Source organism: Pimephales promelas, chromosome 5 (assembly GCF_988280905.1).
Source record: "Pimephales promelas chromosome 5, fPimPro1.hap1.1, whole genome shotgun sequence".
Taxonomy (NCBI): Eukaryota; Metazoa; Chordata; class Actinopteri; order Cypriniformes; family Leuciscidae; genus Pimephales; species Pimephales promelas.
The window spans coordinates 22,908,294-22,935,296 of record NC_142773.1 but is presented as its reverse complement, the minus strand read 5'-3'; the positions used below and the strand labels follow the sequence as shown (position 1 = coordinate 22,935,296).

At 37.3% G+C, this 27,003-nt stretch overlaps 1 protein-coding gene across 2 annotated transcripts in view; it reads right to left on the bottom strand.

The window, feature by feature from the left end:
* Nucleotides 1–287: 287 nt before the first annotated feature.
* spsb4a (splA/ryanodine receptor domain and SOCS box containing 4a) overlaps nt 288–27,003 on the bottom strand; it is a 71,428-nt gene continuing 44,712 nt past the window's right edge. For both annotated transcript variants that reach the window (XM_039654789.2, XM_089131140.1), the window contains exon 3: nt 288–1,375. In XM_039654789.2, coding sequence (XP_039510723.1) covers nt 1,248–1,375 — 128 coding nt within the window. In that variant the 3' untranslated portion in view covers nt 288–1,247. The remainder of the gene's footprint in view (nt 1,376–27,003) is intronic.

The following is a 27,003-nucleotide window of genomic DNA, read 5'->3' as shown; positions in this document are numbered from 1 at the left end:
GATAGAGTGGGAGTCAGACTGGAGAGAAAGAGAGAGAGAGAGAGAGAGAGAGAGAGAGAGAGAGAGAGAGAGAGAGAGAGAGAGAGAGAGAGAGAGAGAGAGAGAGAGAGAGAGAGAGAGAGAGAGAGAGAGGAAGGAAAGCAAGGTAACTCTCAGTGGAACGTTAGAAAAAGAAGTGGTATTATGTAAATAGGCCCTTCTGTTCTGAAAAACACACATATTTTGATTCAATAAGAAGGTTGAAACACATATTCTGTCTCAGAATAAAAAAAATATCAATGACACCCTTCTCATTCACTTGGCTTTTATTCACATTTCAAATATGCTAACGCTAGCAAGATCTTTACATTCCACTGTGCCTCTGAAAAAACAGACTTTTATCTGAGCAAAAGCAGCATTCCAGTTTAAAATAGAAAGCCATATGTGACGAGTGTATGATAGTGTTCAATATCTATGTGCTCGCACATCCTCATTTCAATTAAAAAGGAACTAGAACCTGATAAATAAATTTAAAGATAGCCAAACATCTTGATAAAATCATCATCATCAACTGAAATTCTCACACTGACAATAAAATCAGATAGAAAAGTGACTCAACCCCACAGAGAGAAAAAAAAAAAAAGAAGAATTGAAATCCGTATATAATTGTTGGTCGTGCGTACGCATGAGTGTGTCCTCGGGAATACACTCCCAGGAAAAAGGGGGGAAATGGCTGCTGTCAGTCATACTGTCCCCTGGTGGTTGTGCACAAGTACTGGCACCTGCTTCCCACCTTCCAGGGCTTGTTTCTTCCCCTAGGCTCCCGTTTGGCGGGTTTTGACTCGAGAGGCGGCTGAGCCCGACCTTCAGCCGCCTCGGTCTCCTGTGTCCACTGACTGTGCTCTGCAGGCTTTACACCCAGGGAAAGAGGAACGGTTATTACTGTGGGCTTTCAAAGGCATCCCAAGGTTAATGTGCTTTCTGAAACGCCGCTTCCTGACATATTCTCCAGGGCGAGACGAACACCTGGAGGCGCTGCAGGTCTGTTGAGCTGCTTCTTCCAAAGCCATCAATAATTTAAACAACCCATAAAGAGGAAAATGAAAACTGAACAAAAACAAATACAAAATAAAATTAAAACTAACTTAAGATTCCACCAGTGAGCCACAATGTAAACATTTCCCTCTGTGGCCTGATGGTGGCGCTATAATCCTGCCTCAGGCTTCCTCTCGGTGTCCGTGTGTGTTTCTACGTGAGAGCCAGTGCTCTCACTGGTACTGGAGGTAATTCTTCAGAGACTGGGGCAAAGGCAACGTCTCGATCTCCTGTAGACGTTCTCGTCCCAGAGCCAGTCGTGCCGCACGCCGACACAGGTCCATCAGAGGGAGAGGCTCCGCTGAAGAGAAATGAAGGAGACAAGCATCTGTTAGAATTGTATTCATAAAGGGAAAATTTAAGGCCAAAACATGAGCAAGTTTTTTCATAAATCTCATGTTCAAAGGTTCACCAAAATCAGTGGTCCATACAACTCCATAGAAGTGGGAGCTGTTAACCCGAGAACTGCTTTGAGACAATGAGTTCAATTTGAGAATAGGACTAATCCATGAACAAATATTCAGACATATTGCATGAACAAGATATATAGATTAATTAAAAAGATCCAACTCACAGGAATAATGCGTTTACGAATTAGACCAATTCACGAACAAATAATTCAGACAGATTTTGTGGAACAGATCATTTGATTCATTGAAAAGATCCAGATGAAAAGAATGATTTGTTCACAAGTTCTACAAATACATACACAACTTATTGAGACTGATTCTGTAAAACAGATCAGTTGGTTCTTTAAAAAGATCCAGCTCAAAAAAAAAACAAACAAAAAAAAAAATTCATTGATTCACTGACAAGATCTGATTCATCTGAATTATTATACCTTCACGTTTCCATTCCAGACGCCAATGAATATTTTCAATAAATGACAACTTATTAATTTCTTAAGTCAAGATGTCTGACACAAATGTATCGTGTGCTTTCAGACACTTAAAATTGGGCACAAGTTGGATACAGTTCCTTTATGCAAGTTAAACAGTAAAGAGTGACTAGTACAATTCTTCAAAATTTCTCCTTTTGTGTTTCACAGAAAAAAATGATGCAGGTTTGGAAAAGCATGAAGGTGAGTAAATGAAAACCGGATTTCCATTTTATGGTAAGCTGTTTCTTTAAAAGCCCCAGTGCGTAATCAAGTGTTTGTCTGCACTGGGCATCTAGCTCTTCTACATAAGCTGACAGAGCAGTTCAATAATGGATGTATCATGCCACCAGAGCTCAGTATCTCATCAAGAGAGCTGCTACCTCACAGAGGAGTCTGCCTCCACCCATCTGCTTTGAGTCAGACGCCGCTCCAGCCAAGATTTCATTCCGACAAACACAAAAACAGCCACGGCTCCATCTGGACAAGACGCTGATCGTCATGTCTTTATCAGGACCTGTGCTGTGCTGATATGACTAATTCGATCACAAGGAAGGCTGCAAGAGTCAGAGCCCGTTCCTTCTGTTGACCAATCGGAATAAGGGATTGTGACAGGCTTGAGGTTAGTAGTAAGTATGTGAGAGTAACAATAGTTAGGAATAGTTATGCAGCTGCACTGGCACAATGCAAGCCCCCACACTGAATATTTATAGCTGTGATGGAGTCCCACACAGAACATGTCGTGAGTTATGTCTTCCTCCATCCTGGCAGCTGAACTGAAGGCATAACTATTGTAATGCCCTCACTTAATGCAAATTTTCACCATCACAACAAGTTAAAATGAAACAATGGATCCCAATGGAGCCCTTCACTCACAGTGACATGATGTAATGGCACAAAGCAATGGATTTTCATGCTTAAGTAGTTGCTTATCAAATTGAGATTTCGTGTTGCACTCAGCGAGCGTGAATTTGTTTTGATGCAAATTTTCTGTGGCTCCAGCGTCACCAAACAGAATTGCAAAAAAGTTTCAGATTCAGCTGTCCCAAAAAACCCTGTAAACACTGCTAATGTCTAACACTCGCTATTAATATTGTAAGATGGTGCATGTAATCTTCCACAAATCTCAAAATAAATGTTTTTTTTTCTTACACTGTACATTATCATTTTCGAATGTGTAAATTGACATTTGACATTAAAAATGATCAAATGTTTAATTTTTTTTCAATATTTTTTTTTTCATAATTATAAATATATTTATTATTGATGTGATTATTATTACTATTATTATTAGTAGTAGTATTGCTGTTGTATAATGACTGATAAACTGTATATATTAATTAATAATAATAATAATTGTTATTATAATTAGGGCTGGGCGATATGGCCAAACAATTATCACAATTTGTTTTTTTATATCAGTCGATATCGATAATCACGATAAATGTCAAATGTTTATTTCTTTCAAGTTTAAAGGCAGATTTTTGCTTCTAAGTGAAAGAAAACCTCCTAAATGTAGAAACCAGAGTGTTAATTGTGGTTTTATTGTCAGAACATATGACAAACAGGTGAACATTTCACAAATCTCAGGTTGAACATTCAAACATTTTTTCTTAACAATATATATATATATATATATATATATATATATATATATATATATATATATATATATATATATATATATAAATAATCGTGATTTTAACAGTAAAAGACCGTGTAAAAATGCTATAGTACAAAACTGTTAATTGGTTAACAGAAAGTTTCCGTACTATATACGGTAAATAACTGTGATATAATTTTACTGTAAAATACTGTTAAATTTACAGTTTTGAAAGTTAAAAAGAACAACTCATTGTGTAATTTACAGTGAAAAACTGGAAATTGACATTCCCATAATTCCCTGTGTTCCCTTTTTGTTGAAATAACTATGTTTCCTCATAGTCTTTTTCTAATTAGTTATGTACATTAGGGTTTTATGTTACATTTAATGTTGCTAAATTAATGTTTATTGCATTTTTAATTTCATGTGTGTTACCATGATGGGGTTGTTTGTGTGAATGATTTTCATCACTATGATTATTGATTCTCAGTGTATTACAATGGTACAAAACAGACTACCATAAGTTCTGACAACCACAGCTGCAGTTTTTTTACCGTAAAAATTACGGTTTCATTTTTTACAGAGATGCATAGGTTGCCCCGTCATTTAAAATATATGACTCTGCGGAAAAGCCTGAAACATCCTCCCATGCAGTGGTGTAGCTCATTAATATGTCCTGCCCCCTCAGATTTCTGATTGCTTAAGAAAAATGCTTATGTGAATTACACTGCACAAACCAAAAGTAATACTATCCACCGGAAGAAAAAGGGTTGGCTCACAGTCTCCACAGTACATAAAATATTCATTTTATTTTATAATTTTCATTGACTGTGTTGCCACCACAATATCTATGTACTAATATTGAGCAAATGGATTAACTCAAATCTTAGCAAATTATCTAAACAACCAAAGCTGAATGACAACATAACCTTCTGATAGCAGTAAAACCATTCCTTCTAAATCAGCCCATTCTCACCCCCAAGGCGTCACTTAACTGACGCCTTGGGAAGCATTTGGACATGCTTCAATATCTGACGCTTTAGGCGCCCTTTAGCGTCAGTAAGATGACGCCCTAGGATCGCGTGTACCCTACCCCCACCCCACACCTAAACCTAACCGCGTCCTCTAACTGACGCTTTCCTTTAGCGTCAGTTAGATGACGCCGTAGGATCGCGTCATGTAAGTGACGCTAAAGGGCGCCAAAAACGTCAAATATTGAAGCATGGTCAAAGGTGACGCCTTGGGGTGAGAATGCGTTGTCTAAATATATTAATTAAGAGTCACATCAACATTAAGTCCAGCACATTCATAAAGAGCCAGATGGCAAGTGTAGACGGGATCCAGCAGTACCCAGTGGGCGGGTGCGGGAGGGGATGAGAGAGGTGACTGACAGTCGGGGTCATAAGTGACAGATGGTTCAAAGCAGAAACATGGTGCTGCAGTAAAATGGAATAAATATTATTTTCAGCCCACATTCGAAGATGCAAAGGCCAGCAAGCTCAAGGTCAGTCTGAAGACTGTAATAATGTCAGTGAAATACACAACAACCTCCCCGCCGCTACTCAATCACATTAAGGCACTGCCTACTTGCTGCATATGACAACAAATCATATTGATGTGAGTTATACACAATAAATGCAATTACATGTCGCCGATATGTCATTGTGATTCCATTGTGCGTGTTATCAGACTCTCAGAACAACCTAATAAAATGGCTGATACATTTTGCTTTTCTTGATGGTATTTCAGATTTTTCTTTTTTCCTTTTGCTATTAGAGCAAAGGCAAATACAAACATTTTATTTGTTGTCGACAAATTCTGCTTCTGAGAACCCCGGAAATGTGAAAAGTTTTAATACAGAATTGGTAATAACAAATATTTTCAGCATAACAATTCAAGTAAATTGGAGAAAAAAAAAACAACATTTGAAATACAGCTAATGTCAATGACTTTGATTTTGATCGATCGATCTCCTTTGATCATTATAATAAAAATGTAATTGTATTTAATATATATATATAAAATGCTCAAAATGAACAACAAAAATGATGTGACCATTTAAAAAAAAAAATACATCACAGAATAAATGCTGATTTGAGTGATATAAGTGATTGAGTGATTTTTTTATGTCAGTTCAGTGAAAAAAAAAATAAACCTAATGAAGTTTACTTTATAAAAGTCTGCAGGACGTGCTCATAAAATAATAATAATAATAATAAAAAATACATTTTCAATCTGTGAGCCTAAAACTACTGTGAGAGAAGGCTCTCCGGTGACTGTCTCCTTGAAAACCATCCCGTTTCTTTACTAGCAATATGGGACACGTGTGAGCCCTTTTTCAAACTTCCATGTTCTAATCTCCTAATAAATGAGCTCTGATGCAGAAGTCAGACACAGTTTTTTGATCATTATTGCTGTTCCGAAAAGCAATTTCTTGTGGTTGCAAGAAAAGCAATGGAATTCGTACAGTAAATATCAAAGCATCACATTTTGTAAAATCCAATTAATCCACCCTCCGTAGTGGCAGGCAGCCTCACACAGGGGGGGGGGGTCTGACACTCTCCACGACCTGCGCCAGGGCGGGAAGGGGAGGGTGGAACCTTCTGGAAAGCTTTGCGCCAGAGGAGGAAGCGTACATGGGGATCAAACCCAGCAGTGTAATTCGATTAAATCATTGTGAACTGATTAATGTCTATGGCTGATTAATTGAAAGATTTGCGGCGGTCACGTCGAGGAGCCTGTGATCCTCCCACAGAATGAGAGAGTACACAAGCTCATTACAACAGAACAACAGCAGCTCCAACTGGATGAATACTTTCTGCAGTGGGTTTTGTGGCACAAGCATCCCACCCTGAGCATTGCTTCATTAGCATGAGATCTGGGATGTATTATGAAAGCAAGTTCATGACTGAACGAAAAAAAAAAAGGCTGCTTTGGCAATGATGACGCTCAACTGTAAATGATCTGTTAGCTAAACCAGCTGTAACACCCAGAAAATTAGCTGTAGATGTACTCTCAACCTTGTATTTAAAAAGCTGTATTTTGTGGCTGCGGTCATGATGGAGGCTTCACTGCCCTTGAATGTGGTGACTCATAAAACTACCGTTCATTAATAATTCAGTTATGAAATGGGGATTTTACTATACTTAGCCAGGTCAAGTGTGTCTAAAGTCTAATGCTAGTGATACTTCAGAGCATGAAGTTTAACAGCTAAATAATGGGAACTGCATGTTTTTTTTTGTTTGTTTTTTTGTACAGTATAGTATGAACAGCAGAGAGAGGAAAAAATAAATCTGGTGAAACACGCTGAACCATTAATATGAAGCACTACTACTTTTAAACTAAAAATAAAGTATGCAGTATCTCCTTCTTAACTCTTGGTTTGATGTGAATGTGAAAGTTGATACCAGGACGACATCACTAAATATGGCTGATACCACTGACTGAATTAAACAGAACAAAAATTAACATAGTAAGGTTGTGTAACAATAACAGTGTAGCAAATAATGTGAATACAGAATACATCCATAGTACTTGTATATCATGCACAGTTTCTGTAGGTAATGGACATTAGGCTGCTGTCACTTTAAGACAATGCACAGATTCAGAATTACAATTCCTGATAATTTAGTCACCCCCATGTCATCCAAGATGCTTATCTTTCTTTCTTCAGTCAAAAAGAAATTAAGTTTTTTGAGGAAAACATCCCAGGATTTTTAGCCATACTGGAGTTCAATTGCAACCAATTGGTTGAAGGTCAAAATTGTAGTTTCAGTGGTACTTCAAAGGGCTCTAAACGATCCCAGCTAAGCGCCCATTAATGTTACAGATGAACTGAAAGTGATTTCAAACATGATTTTAACATTTTTAAACAAAACCGGATTAAAAATGTAAATAACATTTTATTTCCCAGATAATATGAACTGAATATGCTGGATGAGGTCATTAGTCCTAGAAGCTGTATTTTTCCACTGGAAGTGCTCTTAGAAAGGTCAGCGGTGATGCAGTTCATGAGATGCTGTGGGCTAGTTTTTAAATCGCAGTCTCATTCTCTCTGACCAGCTATGTCTGCAGTTCCTCCCCTGAGGCGGTGATCTGTGCACATATATACACAGTGAGGACAGCATGCCTGACCCCTGCCACTTCAAAAGATGTGCGCTCTCTATGGGAATGGTGGGCAGTGAAAAGAACAAATACCTCAAGACTAACATGTCGAAAGATGTATAAAAAGCAAGATGGCCAATGTTTGCAGAAGCCACCAGACGACTGAGCTATTATGATTCAATTAGTTGAATCAATCAACCAGTTGACTGCATCCAGTGATGATGCTGTAGGGAATTTATAACAGCGAACATAAATACAAATGTTTCAGACATTCCCTCTGAGAGCTACAGATCAGAATCTTTACGAAGACAAGAATGCCAAAATTTTACAAAGCTAGAAATCCTCAGAATAACAGCTGCTTGGAGACCAGTTTAAAACCCCCAAATACGGATAGCATACCCAAAAATGTTTTTTTTTTAATCATTTACTCACCCTGTCATTGAAAATTTGTTTTTCTTCTATTTAGAATGTTTGGCCCCACTTTATATTAAGTGGCTTTAAGCACTGTGTACTTACATTGATATTGATAATTTGATACAATGGACTTATTGTGTACATACATGTTTTTTTTTACATTGTACTTATATGTAATAAGAGCTGTAATTAATTTATGTAATTACATTTGTTATTACACAGTTGACCCTTCCATTCCACCTTAACCTACCCTTAAACCTACCCATGCCACCACACCTGACACTAACCTTACCCGTATCACTCCTCAATAGCAGGAACAGTGTTTTACAATACAACTTGAACACAATAAGTACATTGTACACAACAACAACAACAAAAAATAATAATTTCCTTCCATACAACGTTGTTTTGGAACCCCTTGGCTTTCATTGTATGGACCGAAACATACTCATATCTTTCTTAATATATATATATATATATATATATATATATATATATATATATATATACACTCGTTTTGAGTATATACTCGTTTTCTTAAAAGAATATATATATATATATTATTTTAAGAATATTCCCTCAGAACTTTCATTATTGGGTGAACCATCCTTTGATTAAATGAACATAAACGTCCTCGGGTTACGACTGTAACCCTTGTTCCCTGAGAAGGGAACGAGAACTGCGTCAAATGACACTTTGGGGGAACGCCCCTCAGCGTAGCGCCTCTGAAGTATGAATGAAAGTATGCCAATCTCTGATTGGTGTTGCGTCATGACGTAATGTGTGACGGTACATTGGCGGAAGCTATAAAAGGACCCGGCACACATGAGATGTCAGCTTCTGTGATGAAGCAAGCGCTCCCAGGCAGGGGAAGGCGTGGCCACGAGACGCAGTTCTTGTTCCCTTCTCAGGGAACAAGGGTTACAGTCGTAACCCGAGGACGTTCCCTATCGAGGGAACTCAAACTGTGTCAAATGAAACTTTGGGGGAACGAGTACCCACTACGCCACAACGCGCCCTGCCTGCCCTGATGTGAAGCTGCTCACAGGCACACTCAGGACCCAAGCACAAGAGAGCCGGGTGTCGACGGAATGTACAAGCTGTAAACCTAATAAAGGTATATGGGGTGGCCCATCCAGCTGCATCGCAGACCTCCTGGATGGGAGCCCCCGTGAGAAGGGCTCTAGAGGACGCCAAGCCTCTGGTGGAATGAGCCCTCACAGCCACACAGGTGAAGGCATACCGCGCACCTAGTAGGCCATAGAAATACCATGGACAATCCAGTTGCTGATGGTCTGTTTAGAAGCGGGAAGCCCCTTCTTGGGGGACCCAAAACACACCAGCAACTGGTCCGCCTTCCGCCATGAAGAGAGCCTCTGAATGTAGATCCTCAGTGCTCTGACAGGGCAGAGCAAGTGAAGTCTCTCTTCATCCGCCGTCACATGGGATGGAGGATGAATCACCTGCAGAACCATAGGCCGTGCCACACTGGATGGCACCTTAGGCAGATAGCCGGACCTAGGGTGAAGGATGGCTTTAATGTTGCCTGGAGCAAACTTCAGGCACTCGTTAGATATGGAGAGCGCCTGAAGATCTCCCAACCCTCCTCAGAGAAGTGATGGCCAACAGAAAAGCGACCTTCAGCGTCAGGTTCTTGGCCTCAGCCGACTCCAGTGGCTCGAAGGGGGCCTCAGCCAAACCTTCAAGAAATACTGCCAGGACCCATCTGGGAACCCTGGTACGAGCCGCAGGTCTCATCCTCCAGCCCCCACGGAGGAAACGTACGATCAATTGATGTCTCCCCAGAGGTCCATCACTCAGAGGAGTGTGGAAAGCCACAATGGCAGCCACGTACACCTTGAGTGTGGACGGGGTAAGACCAGTGGAGAAGCGATCTTGGAGGAACTCCAGCACTGAAGCCACTAGGCAGTTAACTGGGTCAACCTCACACTCCCTACACCAAATGGTGAAAACATTCCACTTCAATCCGTACAGTTTCCTCATGGAGGGAGCTCTAGAGCTGAATATGGTCTTAATTACTCCAGCTGATAGGCCGGCCTCTAGGTACTGTGCCCCCTCAGGGGCCAGACCCACAGTTTCCATAACTTTGGCCGAGGGTGAAATATTGAGCCCTCCGCCTGTGTCAGCAGGCCCCTCCTGAGGGGAATCTCCCACGGAGGGCCGTCTAGAGCAATATAATGTCTGAGAACCATACTCGGGCCGGCCACAATGGGCTACCAACAATAGACTGATTGCGTCGCGACGGACCCTCTCTAGAACTCCAGGGAGCAGAGCGATCGGGGGAAATGCATACAGACGTAGCCTCGGCCAGGGGGGGTGGAGGAGTGAGGTGAAAACCACTGTGGAGAGTGGGTTGTTTCTCGAGACGCAAACAGGTCCACTTCCACTGGGCCAAACCTCTGAGATATTGACTCCACCACCTCGGGGTGGAGTCACCACTCCCCGGGCCTCAGCCCCTGTCTCGACAGGACGTCTGCTCCCTGATTTTGACTTCCCAGGATGAATGTCGCTCTTAGAGACAACAATTTCTCCTGGGACCACAGGAGGATCTGATGCGCCAATCTGCATAGAGGGCGAGACCTCAGACCCCCCTGATGGTTTATATAGGCCACTACTGACATATTGTCTGACCTCACGAGGACATGGTGACCTCTGAGGTCCGGCAGGAAGCTCCTCAGAGCCCGGGAAACCGCCAACATTTCCAGGCAGTTATGTGCCAGGAGGAATGATGGTCCTGCCATAGGCCTGTCGTAAAGCGGCCGTCCATGACCGCGCCCCAGCCTGTGAGGGAAGCGTCTCACGAGACGGTTTTCCGGCGACATGACGCTCCCAACACTGGACCTTGGGACAGAAACCAAGCTTTCTTCCACATAGATAGGGAACGAAGACATCTGCGCGTAACCCTGATCGGCGGAACGGATTTCCCCTCAGGGAAAATCCCTTGGTTTTAAACCACCACTGAAGGGCCCTCATGAGCAGCAGGCCAAATGGAATGATGTTGGACGCTGCTGCCCTGAGCCCCAACACTCTATGGAAATGTTTGACAGTGATGGCTTGGCCCAGCTTTATCCCAGCCACTGTGGCCAGGATGGATCCGACTCACGCGGGGAAACAGCCGTGCCCGCAAGTAGTGATATGATGGACTATGTGTCAAAATGATTAATGGGTTTTTAATTAACCCATTAACCTTTGACCCGCCCCCTCCCCGTGCCCTGTGTTTGACCCGGCCCCTCCTCCCTGCGTCCTTGGGTGACCTTGACCTGTGGTGACCTTGTGTCATATGACCTGTCGTGTAATTGAATAATAGGCGTGGCATGCGTCAGTCCACGTGATTATAAGGGAATCATTGATATGATGTAAGATTTATGTTCGAAGGGGATCTCTGGTCCTTGTGATTATAAGGGAAACATTGATATGATGTAAGGTTTTATGTTTGAACGGGTTCGTCCCACCACATTCCAGAGGAGAGGGGGATTGGTGGGGAAGGAGAAAGTGAGAATATCATAAGTCTTACACTAAAGTTTAAAAACATTCAATAAAATTGTATAAATGAAATGGTTATTTACATTTAGTCAGTTGCAGATATTTCATACTAACTAGTTTGGAAAAACATTCTTTAAAATGGTATAAATATAATATATACTATTTCACAGTTGATAAACATTCTATGATATGAATTAAATGGTTTGAAAATATCTAATGTCTTTCTAAACATCTACAGATCCAATTATTTTAAACAAAAAATAAACTCATCTTACATTTTTCATATGCAATACATGCATACATACATGAATGGGTGTGCAAAATAAGTTGTAATACAAAATATCCCCAATGTGAAAGTGAGAATATCATATGTTTTACACTGAAGTTGGAAAAAACACCCTGTTTTTAAAAGTATATAACTGAAATGCTTATAAAATAAATGATATACGATAAATATCTTACTGAACCAATTAATTAAGCAATAAACAAACTTATCTTACATGTTTTAGAGATTTGAAGAAGTCCATACATGTCCAAATACAATTAATGAATGGGTTGTGTTTAATATTGTGAATGTAAGATCCTGACAGTCTTCCTCAAGCGTTCCTCACACACTCCCGTTTAACATGCTTGTGTGTGTGTGTGTGTGGATGTGGATGTGGGTGTGCTGTGTCTATTAGTGTGTGTGTGTGTGTGTGTGTGTGTGTGTGTTCGGGGATCAGAACGAGACGTGTTCGATTAGTGTTAATTCCATATCGTAGTAAAAAGCATAAATTAAATCATTAAAAATCATGTGGCTGTGATCCATGAATTAGTCATTGTTACATTTCCAACGCCTGCAGATAGTACAACATATTTTTATCGCAAAAGATAGGCAGCACGATGTTAACCCTGAAAATCAAATTTTTCCCTGATTTACCCTGAAAATCTAATTTGTTAAAATACACAATAGACAATGTGAAATAGCAGGTTGTTTTGGGGGTCTGTGTAAAAACTTGACTTGAACTTAAAGTATATCTTTTATTTATCAGGGTGCATTTAAAGAACTTTGAAGAACTTTGAAATTTGGTCATCTCATACGTCATCACACACATGTGAATATACATGTTCAATATATACTTAAGTTTTATCTGTAAGAAATTTGCCACATAGACCTGTCTATCTTCAGAGAGAGGGGGACAATGAAGACATTTAGAGTCTGTGATGCCTCAGGCCGACCCCATTGATATAGGCTGCTTATAAGGCCCTTCCGATCGCCAGTGCATCTTGTGAGAAAGAAGTTACTTAACAATCATTTACGATAGCTTCAGGATATAGGGTGACAGAGCAGATGAGCCTCTGTGCATCGTGTAGTGTTAGTCTGCAAACGCCTTTCCAGAGCTTTTTGTTCGTACTAAATTTATTTCAAAGCATAATCATAAAAGTTTAAATATGATATTTTAAAATGAAAGGTTTTAACACATTTGTATCTTTCAGAAGATTTATCTTTTTATCTTTCAGAAGATAAACTTATGATTTTTTAACGTAACCTAGAGTATAATTTTTATCAATATAGCCCTAATGATTTTTGTACTGTAACAGCATTCTATCCTGTACACCTAAAACACAACCGTCACAGAAAACTGCCTTTTCACATTCCCAAAATAAGAAAATAAAAATAAATAAATAATTTAATATAATTTCTAAGCTGTTTTGCATCCACAAACACACACTAAGTCGGTTCCATAAAACTAACTAATCTCTATTTTTAAATGAAATGATTATAAATAAAGTTTATAACTTGTTACTAAAATGTATTTAAACATAGTTTTTAGCTAAATTTATATATATATATATATATATATATATATCACATAAGTATTGATAAATAAACTATAAAAAACAACAAAAAACAAAAACAAATTTATCACAAACCAAGTTTAAGTTGGGATAATATACAGTGTGAGATGAAGCTTCACATCCTCCTCACAGAGGATGAGCCTCTGGGGGATAATGTCACAGTAAAGCTAGTCTGCTTTATTTTATTTGGAGTTTTATTCATACTATTTCATTTAAAAGCATAATAATAAAAGTTTAAATAGAATATTTTAAAATTAAAAGACTGTTTAACTTAAATTTTTAAAGATTTTATTAAAATAGTATCTTATATTTACCTTCTTAGAAGACTTCTGTATGATATGCATTAATTTAACCTAAGGTACTGTTTTTACTAAACGGCGTTTATTCAAAATAAAATAAAATAAAATGTTATAAATCAAGAACTGTGCTTTTGCGTCTTAGATCTTATTTCAAACAGTATTTTTGTCCATGTGACATGAAACATGTTCTCAGAATTTGACACAATGTTTTTGTTGTTGTTGTTGTTTTATAAAAATCCCAGGACTCTACATTTCTCTTATTTAGATTAAGTTGTATCATTTAGAAAATCATCACACATTTTCAGAGACGCGATGGGCCTCTGTGGCCCAAGACGCAGCATAAGTAAAGTTTGTCCCGAGTGAATATTTAATTTTACTTATCTTCATTCAAAGCATGATCTTACTTTTTCTACGATAGCTATGATCTATTGTATGTATAAGATATATTGTATTCACATGAATTGGTAAAAAAGATTTCTTGTTTTCCCCAAACTATCCTCATTAATTGTGGGAACACAGGGTGAAACTCTTCATCGAGAATATACTATCGGTTATCTACTCAGAATATATGTAGAATTTGAAAATGTTTTCATTTGTTGATGATCTGTCGGTAACATGAACTGACTGTGGCGGGAGAGCTGATAATACTATATTGCAGGAAACATGCCTTTTGACCTCCTCCATTTTGGAGGCTATTTGTTAAAGACCATACAAGTTAGTCCTTAAAGGTGCACTGGCTAGGAATTTCTCCCATCTAATTGTATTTTCAAACGAACAGTGCTCTCTAGCGCCTCACTTTTTCATTTTACTTCATCGAGTTTAACTATATACATGTTTTACAGTTATACTGCCTATATAATGAATTACACAACCACGGAAAGAAAAAGCTTGTAATTTAGGCCATAACATTGACGTTACCTGTCAAGAAGAAGAAAGTGGGCAACTTCGGCGTCCCTTTCAAAGTCTTCCTCATTCATTAGCATTTTTTTTAGCATTCATTTTGAATTTGTCGGTCACATTTCCCTTTCAATAAAACATTTATGCTTTTTTGGCTATGAGGATTGCATTATGAAGTACTGAGCAGTACGAAACGTTGTATCAACGTTATATACCTCCCTGGCCGCTTCAGCTGGTTTCAGTCAGTCAGCTCTGAACGAAAAGGCAGGCTAGTGCGTCTTGTCCCTCTCTGCTATTATAGTTTTTCAAGATGGCGGTACGACATGAAGGCATCCATGGACTTACCCGTACCATGTAAATAAAGGAGAGAAATTTTTTTCGCTTACAGGGAAAAGTCAGAACATTGGCAGAGCTAATTTTACACCAATGAGATCATATTTTTGAATAAAGACATTGATTTTAGCTATTAAAATACTTTTTAAAAAACTACTGTACCAGTAGTTTCAGATGTGTTTCAGATGTGTAAATTACAAAACAGCATTTTCAACTGAGGGAATCTACACATGAGAAATCTTCAGAAGTCATAACTTCAGGGGTTCCTGAGAATATTTAATTTTCTTTAAAACCAATGATGGAGTTTAATGACACTTGCTTGCGACGTACCCCCCAAAATCAAATACTCTAAATGATTTACATTGTAATGTGTACTTTTTCAAAGAATAATAATATATATCCCGCCAAATACATCTGATTTTACTAAACCATGCCGTCCATGCCAAACCATTTTTTTTTGACAGACCTACAGAAATGCATGTTGCTACAAGTTCCAGGCATAGTGCAAACAGGCAATGTTTGAGAACCCTAATATTGGTGTAATCTCTGCGCAGTCTCAACCACAAATGCACAACTTTGTGGTGGGTGATACGGTCATAGCTTAACTTAAGGAAAATATTATGGAAGTAATTTTCAAACTGTAATAGATTTTTTTTATACTTATTAATATCATGGTTTCATGTTGTATTTGTTTGTTGTTAATTAATACCTTTTATTTTGAACTAACACTTCAATATCCAGCACAAAATTAAAGAGATGAGTGTGCTAATGGTGTTGTCTGACCCCAAATAATCAGGTAAAAAAAATTTCTTTGATAGCTGTCAACATTCAGTGTTTATAGGAATAAATGACCATTACGATTTTAAGCGATAGTCTTTCTGAGAAAGTTAGACTAAATTGATACTGTGTTTAGTGCAACATTGTTTACTTAAGTTAATTACCAATTACTTATAAGTATTAATTACGAAAAGTAAGCGCATGCTGCTTCACAATTAAACTATTGCTTTGAGAGATGCATATTCATTAAAGCGTGAGGCTGTTGAACAAAGTTCGGTAAAATCGGCAGATAACATTGCACTAGAAGTAAATTCTAGTGATCAACATGCTAAAAAGTAAATACAACATGAGCCATACAGAAAAGCCACTTGTGATCAGTTTTGTATGTTTGTAATTGACATTTTATATACTAGTCGATTACGCCGTTAACATCAGGCTTCTTTTGTTTTTGTACAGTTGGGAAAAACTATAATCTCCGAGCGTGGTCAATCTTATAGGAATTTATGAAAAACATGAACAGATATTTCTACATGAGATATTTCTTTTAGAACATCTTTCAGCTATGTCTACGAAACATCGACATGCAAGATGAGTATTGCTGTATTTCTGTTACCTATGATCATAGCCAGATAGTAACGGAGTACATTTACTTGAGTACAGTACTAAGTGCAATTTTGAGGGATCTGTACTTTACTCGAGTATCATTTTTGGGGAGTACTCATGATTAGATTTGAGAGGGAAATATTTACTCCACTATATTTTCATCCATAACCATGAGTACCTGTTACTAAAAAAATAAAATAAAATAAAAAAATAAATAAAAAAATGGAAAAAAAGAAAAATATCGGAAACCCTCAATTTGTTGTTTCCCTCTCAAACGTGATTGGATAGTGCAGGCGCCACTGATTGAGACAGCCTATCAGCAATCACCTACAGCTTTCTGCCAAAGTCAACTCCATGGTCAGATTTACATAAAAGACGAAACCATGATGAAGGTCCATTCCGGGAATGTGCCGACCCGTGGCCCCACCTCGCCAGACTATTCCAATTTTATTAATTTTATGAAATTTTCTTTAATGTTAAATAAAGCAACAATTTACTTTCTCTAAGGTATTGCCATTAACATTTTTATAACTCAATGTAGGAGGTTTCTGTCCATAAATGTTAGTACTGTGGCAGTAGTAATGCAATATGTAGTACTTTTAAAAACAAGTACTTCAGTACTTTTACTCAAGTAGACATCTGACTGTAGTACTTTTACTTGAACTTGAGTAAATTTAGCAAGGGGTATTTGTACTTTTACTCAAGTAATAAAGCTGTGTACTATGTCCGCCTCTGCCTATGAAACTATTATACTTTCAAACTCGTCTAGCTATTGCCCATTTCACAGCACAGTCTTAGATACACAGTTATTTTGCATATGTGGTTGAACAACAGTTAAGCTAATGAATTACCGCTGATAAGCGACATTTTTATGCGAAAGGTGGGATGTGCACACCGATAACTTTGACACAAGAGTTATATTTAACAACGCTACATAACACTGATCGTATTTTGGATGTTCTTTTCTTTACACTTCCATACAGCTGTAGTTTTAGTGAACTCTAGGTCTTCTCTTTGTTCATATACGACAGTATTCACATGAATTGGCATGATTTAATAAAATGACGGTCTAAACCACATTATATTATTACCACCCTAGTTTTTAAATAGCGCTTAAATGTATATTTTATATTTTAACCCTTTATGCGAATATAGAATACCGCACAAGAATCTCTGAAATATTTTTTTTTTTGTGTGTAAAACATTTATGTAGATCTATCAATATTTGTAAAAATACACCAAAACAAAGAATAAAGACATCTTTCTACCAGTGAGACTCAAAATCTGGGTATACAACAAAATAAAGTATCTCGAGCCTGCACTGATTCGCCAGCAAAATATGTAGCATGGTTTGAAGAAACACTTTAATCAGCTGGTGCTTGTTGACTAGTTATTAAACAACCCTCAATTCGGTAGTGATGTTTTTTACGCCATATTGATATAACGTTTCAATTTCAACTCAATACATTTGAATGCTCTAAAGGTCTATAACTGAACTTTAACGTCTTAATATTTGATAAATGTGAACTTAAAGCCTGCGCAAAATAAAAAACATCCTAGCTACTTTCTAATATATCTTTTTTTTTCTTTGCATATATATAAATATATATATGTGTATATATATATATATATATGTTTTGGTGTAATTAATAGAATACTCTCTGACGGCATATGCATAACATCTCCTCTACTTCTGATACAACACAGCTTTAATCCTATATAGTCGTTTACGACGTCATGATGATGACGCCCCTTTACAACCCCTCCAGCCGGGGTGGGCTAAGCACTATCAGTTGTCCTGATAAACTATGCACAGAGCCCATCCTCAGATATCGCACACAACCATTGGCTTTAGCTCTAATAGCAGCGTACTACTGTGCTACTGCAACATCTCATTGATCATCGGGCATTGTCTGGTTGGTACAAGGACTGTCAAAGGCCGCTTCAACCTTCTGGTTAATCTTAGTCTGACACAAACTTCTTCGACACACACTTTTAACCCAAACACTTTATTTACGCACAAGGCCTGGACGATTGTGCTGTAAGGACTTCCAGGAGATTACAGAAACTAACAGAATCTTTCATCATTGAATAAGGGACTATTAGAAAAATCTAAAAACTTCTGAAATGGCGATGCAAAAGCTGATGGAGAACGACTTCCCGTTGAGTTCTGGCGAAGCGGGGGTACTACATCATCCGGCGTGTGAGTGCGCCACGGGGAAAGAGTGTCATTTAAGAGATGCGCAAGACTCTATGTTTAGAGATAATTTTAGAGGCCCGATGGTTAGCTTGATGCACAGGATCATCAAGGCAGAGTGTGATGAGAACAACGATTGTGCGCGGGATACCAGACGTGTAAAAAATCTTAAAAAAGAAATGGATGTCATAAGAGGGTTGGTTGGATCTTGGACAGATGTTACGCCCATGTTTTTTAACAGAAGAGAACCGATCGGCGTAATCCTCAGAAAAGTTCTGGATGTGATGCTTGAAACTCGTGAGGAATTCGAAGTCGACGGACTACTCTGCATGTGTACGTTTGTAACAGATCTCTGTGTGTCACTGTTGTCAAAAAATGCAAAAACAGATGTTAATGAAATTGTTGAATCTCTGGTCACCTATGCCTTAGATAAAAACATGATTGCGAGCCGTGACTTTTTATTCTGGCTCGATCACCTGTAAATGTCATTGTTGTTTTACATTTTCTTACTATTGCTTTACTTCACTATGTTGAAATAAAAAAAGACAAAAATGTATTTTGTGGTAATGTCCAAGCTCATAAAAACAGTATTACACAACTTCCTATTCTATAGGAAGTAAAAAAAAGATATATTAGATTTAAGTTCACTTTTATCAAATATTAAGACGTTAAAGTTCAGTTATAGACCTTTAGAGCATTCAAATGTATTGAGTTGAAATTGAAACGTTATATCAATATGGCGTAAAAAACATCACTACCGAATTGAGGGTTGTTTAATAACTAGTCAACAAGCACCAGCTGATTAAAGTGTTTCTTCAAACCATGCTACATATTTTGCTGGCGAATCAGTGCAGGCTCGAGATACTTTATTTTGTTGTATACCCAGATTTTGAGTCTCACTGGTAGAAAGATGTCTTTATTCTTTGTTTTGGTGTATTTTTACAAATATTGATAGATCTACATAAATGTTTTACACACAAAAAAAATATTTCAGAGATTCTTGTGCGGTATTCTATATTCGCATAAAGGGTTAAAATATAAAATATACATTTAAGCGCTATTTAAAAACTAGGGTGGTAATAATATAATGTGGTTTAGACCGTCATTTTATTAAATCATGCCAATTCATGTGAATACTGTCGTATATGAACAAAGAGAAGACCTAGAGTTCACTAAAACTACAGCTGTATGGAAGTGTAAAGAAAAGAACATCCAAAATACGATCAGTGTTATGTAGCGTTGTTAAATATAACTCTTGTGTCAAAGTTATCGGTGTGCACATCCCACCTTTCGCATAAAAATGTCGCTTATCAGCGGTAATTCATTAGCTTAACTGTTGTTCAACCACATATGCAAAATAACTGTGTATCTAAGACTGTGCTGTGAAATGGGCAATAGCTAGACGAGTTTGAAAGTATAATAGTTTCATAGGCAGAGGCGGACATAGTACACAGCTTTATTACTTGAGTAAAAGTACAAATACCCCTTGCTAAATTTACTCAAGTTCAAGTAAAAGTACTACAGTCAGATGTCTACTTGAGTAAAAGTACTGAAGTACTTGTTTTTAAAAGTACTACATATTGCATTACTACTGCCACAGTACTAACATTTATGGACAGAAACCTCCTACATTGAGTTATAAAAATGTTAATGGCAATACCTTAGAGAAAGTAAATTGTTGCTTTATTTAACATTAAAGAAAATTTCATAAAATTAATAAAATTGGAATAGTCTGGCGAGGTGGGGCCACGGGTCGGCACATTCCCGGAATGGACCTTCATCATGGTTTCGTCTTTTATGTAAATCTGACCATGGAGTTGACTTTGGCAGAAAGCTGTAGGTGATTGCTGATAGGCTGTCTCAATCAGTGGCGCCTGCACTATCCAATCACGTTTGAGAGGGAAACAACAAATTGAGGGTTTCCGATATTTTTCTTTTTTTCCATTTTTTTATTTATTTTTTTATTTTATTTTATTTTTTTAGTAACAGGTACTCATGGTTATGGATGAAAATATAGTGGAGTAAATATTTCCCTCTCAAATCTAATCATGAGTACTCCCCAAAAATGATACTCGAGTAAAGTACAGATCCCTCAAAATTGCACTTAGTACTGTACTCAAGTAAATGTACTCCGTTACTATCTGGCTATGATCATAGGTAACAGAAATACAGCAATACTCATCTTGCATGTCGATGTTTCGTAGACATAGCTGAAAGATGTTCTAAAAGAAATATCTCATGTAGAAATATCTGTTCATGTTTTTCATAAATTCCTATAAGATTGACCACGCTCGGAGATTATAGTTTTTCCCAACTGTACAAAAACAAAAGAAGCCTGATGTTAACGGCGTAATCGACTAGTATATAAAATGTCAATTACAAACATACAAAACTGATCACAAGTGGCTTTTCTGTATGGCTCATGTTGTATTTACTTTTTAGCATGTTGATCACTAGAATTTACTTCTAGTGCAATGTTATCTGCCGATTTTACCGAACTTTGTTCAACAGCCTCACGCTTTAATGAATATGCATCTCTCAAAGCAATAGTTTAATTGTGAAGCAGCATGCGCTTACTTTTCGTAATTAATACTTATAAGTAATTGGTAATTAACTTAAGTAAACAATGTTGCACTAAACACAGTATCAATTTAGTCTAACTTTCTCAGAAAGACTATCGCTTAAAATCGTAATGGTCATTTATTCCTATAAACACTGAATGTTGACAGCTATCAAAGAAATTTTTTTTACCTGATTATTTGGGGTCAGACAACACCATTAGCACACTCATCTCTTTAATTTTGTGCTGGATATTGAAGTGTTAGTTCAAAATAAAAGGTATTAATTAACAACAAACAAATACAACATGAAACCATGATATTAATAAGTATAAAAAAAATCTATTACAGTTTGAAAATTACTTCCATAATATTTTCCTTAAGTTAAGCTATGACCGTATCACCCACCACAAAGTTGTGCATTTGTGGTTGAGACTGCGCAGAGATTACACCAATATTAGGGTTCTCAAACATTGCCTGTTTGCACTATGCCTGGAACTTGTAGCAACATGCATTTCTGTAGGTCTGTCAAAAAAAAATGGTTTGGCATGGACGGCATGGTTTAGTAAAATCAGATGTATTTGGCGGGATATATATTATTATTCTTTGAAAAAGTACACATTACAATGTAAATCATTTAGAGTATTTGATTTTGGGGGGTACGTCGCAAGCAAGTGTCATTAAACTCCATCATTGGTTTTAAAGAAAATTAAATATTCTCAGGAACCCCTGAAGTTATGACTTCTGAAGATTTCTCATGTGTAGATTCCCTCAGTTGAAAATGCTGTTTTGTAATTTACACATCTGAAACACATCTGAAACTACTGGTACAGTAGTTTTTTAAAAAGTATTTTTATAGCTAAAATCAATGTCTTTATTCAAAAATATGATCTCATTGGTGTAAAATTAGCTCTGCCAATGTTCTGACTTTTCCCTGTAAGCGAAAAAAATTTCTCTCCTTTATTTACATGGTACGGGTAAGTCCATGGATGCCTTCATGTCGTACCGCCATCTTGAAAAACTATAATAGCAGAGAGGGACAAGACGCACTAGCCTGCCTTTTCGTTCAGAGCTGACTGACTGAAACCAGCTGAAGCGGCCAGGGAGGTATATAACGTTGATACAACGTTTCGTACTGCCCAGTACTTCATAATGCAATCCTCATAGCCAAAAAAGCATAAATGTTTTATTGAAAGGGAAATGTGACCGACAAATTCAAAATGAATGCTAAAAAAAATGCTAATGAATGAGGAAGACTTTGAAAGGGACGCCGAAGTTGCCCACTTTCTTCTTCTTGACAGGTAACGTCAATGTTATGGCCTAAATTACAAGCTTTTTCTTTCCGTGGTTGTGTAATTCATTATATAGGCAGTATAACTGTAAAACATGTATATAGTTAAACTCGATGAAGTAAAATGAAAAAGTGAGGCGCTAGAGAGCACTGTTCGTTTGAAAATACAATTAGATGGGAGAAATTCCTAGCCAGTGCACCTTTAAGGACTAACTTGTATGGTCTTTAACAAATAGCCTCCAAAATGGAGGAGGTCAAAAGGCATGTTTCCTGCAATATAGTATTATCAGCTCTCCCGCCACAGTCAGTTCATGTTACCGACAGATCATCAACAAATGAAAACATTTTCAAATTCTACATATATTCTGAGTAGATAACCGATAGTATATTCTCGATGAAGAGTTTCACCCTGTGTTCCCACAATTAATGAGGATAGTTTGGGGAAAACAAGAAATCTTTTTTACCAATTCATGTGAATACAATATATCTTATACATACAATAGATCATAGCTATCGTAGAAAAAGTAAGATCATGCTTTGAATGAAGATAAGTAAAATTAAATATTCACTCGGGACAAACTTTACTTATGCTGCGTCTTGGGCCACAGAGGCCCATCGCGTCTCTGAAAATGTGTGATGATTTTCTAAATGATACAACTTAATCTAAATAAGAGAAATGTAGAGTCCTGGGATTTTTATAAAACAACAACAACAACAAAAACATTGTGTCAAATTCTGAGAACATGTTTCATGTCACATGGACAAAAATACTGTTTGAAATAAGATCTAAGACGCAAAAGCACAGTTCTTGATTTATAACATTTTATTTTATTTTATTTTGAATAAACGCCGTTTAGTAAAAACAGTACCTTAGGTTAAATTAATGCATATCATACAGAAGTCTTCTAAGAAGGTAAATATAAGATACTATTTTAATAAAATCTTTAAAAATTTAAGTTAAACAGTCTTTTAATTTTAAAATATTCTATTTAAACTTTTATTATTATGCTTTTAAATGAAATAGTATGAATAAAACTCCAAATAAAATAAAGCAGACTAGCTTTACTGTGACATTATCCCCCAGAGGCTCATCCTCTGTGAGGAGGATGTGAAGCTTCATCTCACACTGTATATTATCCCAACTTAAACTTGGTTTGTGATAAATTTGTTTTTATTTTTTGTTGTTTTTTATAGTTTATTTATCAATACTTATGTGAATATATATATATATATATATATATATATATAAATTTAGCTAAAAACTATGTTTAAATACATTTTAGTAACAAGTTATAAACTTTATTTATAATCATTTCATTTAAAAATAGAGATTAGTTAGTTTTATGGAACCGACTTAGTGTGTGTTTGTGGATGCAAAACAGCTTAGAAATTATATTAAATTATTTATTTATTTTTATTTTCTTATTTTGGGAATGTGAAAAGGCAGTTTTCTGTGACGGTTGTGTTTTAGGTGTACAGGATAGAATGCTGTTACAGTACAAAAATCATTAGGGCTATATTGATAAAAATTATACTCTAGGTTACGTTAAAAAATCATAAGTTTATCTTCTGAAAGATAAAAAGATAAATCTTCTGAAAGATACAAATGTGTTAAAACCTTTCATTTTAAAATATCATATTTAAACTTTTATGATTATGCTTTGAAATAAATTTAGTACGAACAAAAAGCTCTGGAAAGGCGTTTGCAGACTAACACTACACGATGCACAGAGGCTCATCTGCTCTGTCACCCTATATCCTGAAGCTATCGTAAATGATTGTTAAGTAACTTCTTTCTCACAAGATGCACTGGCGATCGGAAGGGCCTTATAAGCAGCCTATATCAATGGGGTCGGCCTGAGGCATCACAGACTCTAAATGTCTTCATTGTCCCCCTCTCTCTGAAGATAGACAGGTCTATGTGGCAAATTTCTTACAGATAAAACTTAAGTATATATTGAACATGTATATTCACATGTGTGTGATGACGTATGAGATGACCAAATTTCAAAGTTCTTCAAAGTTCTTTAAATGCACCCTGATAAATAAAAGATATACTTTAAGTTCAAGTCAAGTTTTTACACAGACCCCCAAAACAACCTGCTATTTCACATTGTCTATTGTGTATTTTAACAAATTAGATTTTCAGGGTAAATCAGGGAAAAATTTGATTTTCAGGGTTAACATCGTGCTGCCTATCTTTTGCGATAAAAATATGTTGTACTATCTGCAGGCGTTGGAAATGTAACAATGACTAATTCATGGATCACAGCCACATGATTTTTAATGATTTAATTTATGCTTTTTACTACGATATGGAATTAACACTAATCGAACACGTCTCGTTCTGATCCCCGAACACACACACACACACACACACACACACACTAATAGACACAGCACACCCACATCCACATCCACACACACACACACACAAGCATGTTAAACGGGAGTGTGTGAGGAACGCTTGAGGAAGACTGTCAGGATCTTACATTCACAATATTAAACACAACCCATTCATTAATTGTATTTGGACATGTATGGACTTCTTCAAATCTCTAAAACATGTAAGATAAGTTTGTTTATTGCTTAATTAATTGGTTCAGTAAGATATTTATCGTATATCATTTATTTTATAAGCATTTCAGTTATATACTTTTAAAAACAGGGTGTTTTTTCCAACTTCAGTGTAAAACATATGATATTCTCACTTTCACATTGGGGATATTTTGTATTACAACTTATTTTGCACACCCATTCATGTATGTATGCATGTATTGCATATGAAAAATGTAAGATGAGTTTATTTTTTGTTTAAAATAATTGGATCTGTAGATGTTTAGAAAGACATTAGATATTTTCAAACCATTTAATTCATATCATAGAATGTTTATCAACTGTGAAATAGTATATATTATATTTATACCATTTTAAAGAATGTTTTTCCAAACTAGTTAGTATGAAATATCTGCAACTGACTAAATGTAAATAACCATTTCATTTATACAATTTTATTGAATGTTTTTAAACTTTAGTGTAAGACTTATGATATTCTCACTTTCTCCTTCCCCACCAATCCCCCTCTCCTCTGGAATGTGGTGGGACGAACCCGTTCAAACATAAAACCTTACATCATATCAATGTTTCCCTTATAATCACAAGGACCAGAGATCCCCTTCGAACATAAATCTTACATCATATCAATGATTCCCTTATAATCACGTGGACTGACGCATGCCACGCCTATTATTCAATTACACGACAGGTCATATGACACAAGGTCACCACAGGTCAAGGTCACCCAAGGACGCAGGGAGGAGGGGCCGGGTCAAACACAGGGCACGGGGAGGGGGCGGGTCAAAGGTTAATGGGTTAATTAAAAACCCATTAATCATTTTGACACATAGTCCATCATATCACTACTCCCGCATCGTGACCGAATCCCACACCACTCCCAGGAACGTCGTTCTCTGGGCTGATGTCAACACGCTGTTCTTCGTGTTGAGTCTCCACCCCAACTTTTGGATGTGGGCGAGGACAACATCTCGATGCTGAACCGCCTGCTCTTGTGACTGAGCCAGAATGAGCCAGTCATCTATAAAATTGAGCACCCTGATACCCTCGAGTCTCAGGGGTGCTAGAGCTGTATCCACACATTTGGTAAATGTGCGGGGTGAGAGTGCTAGGCCGAACGGAAGAACCCGATATTGGTACGCTTCGCCCCCGAAAGCGAACCTCAGGAACTTCCTGTGAGATGGAAGGATGAATATATGACAGTAAGCGTCCTTCAGATCTATCGTGGCAAACCAATCCTCGGATTGAATTTGGTTCACGATTGTTGGTGAGCATCTTGAATCTGAATCTCCTCAGAAAATGGTTCAAGTGCCTGAGATCTATTATCGGACGCAACCGCCCCATCCTTCTTGGGAACTATGAAGTAGCGGCTGTAGAGCCCGGACTCCCTGTCTAGTGGAGGAATATGTTCTATGGCCTCTTTTTCTAGAAGGGAGTTTACTTCCTGTTCCAATACCCAACCCTGCACTGGGTCGACTACAGTCCAAATCAGTCATGACAGTCATTCAAGTTATAGCGATCCAAACTAGCTAACGATGTGGGAACACAACCTCAACGAAATTCAAAAGGGTGAAATAACAGTACCTTTACCCTCCGCAGTAGTTGATTGGGAGTATTATAATAACATTATTAATAATCAATACTCATCAAGACAAGGCATGGTGACAGACAGTTGTGCGAGCTGACAAACAATTAAAATAAAAAAACACACACTTAGTCATTGTGCTTTGGAGTTTATTCAAAATTATAAATGAATGTGCTACTTGAATACATTAACTGGCACATTTGGTATTCTGTCAACACAGGCTTTGATCCTGAGTTTAGGTGCAACATCAGTAGCGAACATCCAATCACATGCTGAGAGAGTTTATAGAATATTAAGAATTTAAACAAATGTACACAGGAAGATTCGTCGTCTTTTAGGAGGTGATGGAAACTACAGTCGTTGGCAGGATCAGAGACGGGATCTGGTAAGATCACTCAGATTTCGTTTTCAGCTTACGTTCAAAACAATCACGTTTAAGCCACTGAATTAGTTTAGTCCAGTTATACATACAAC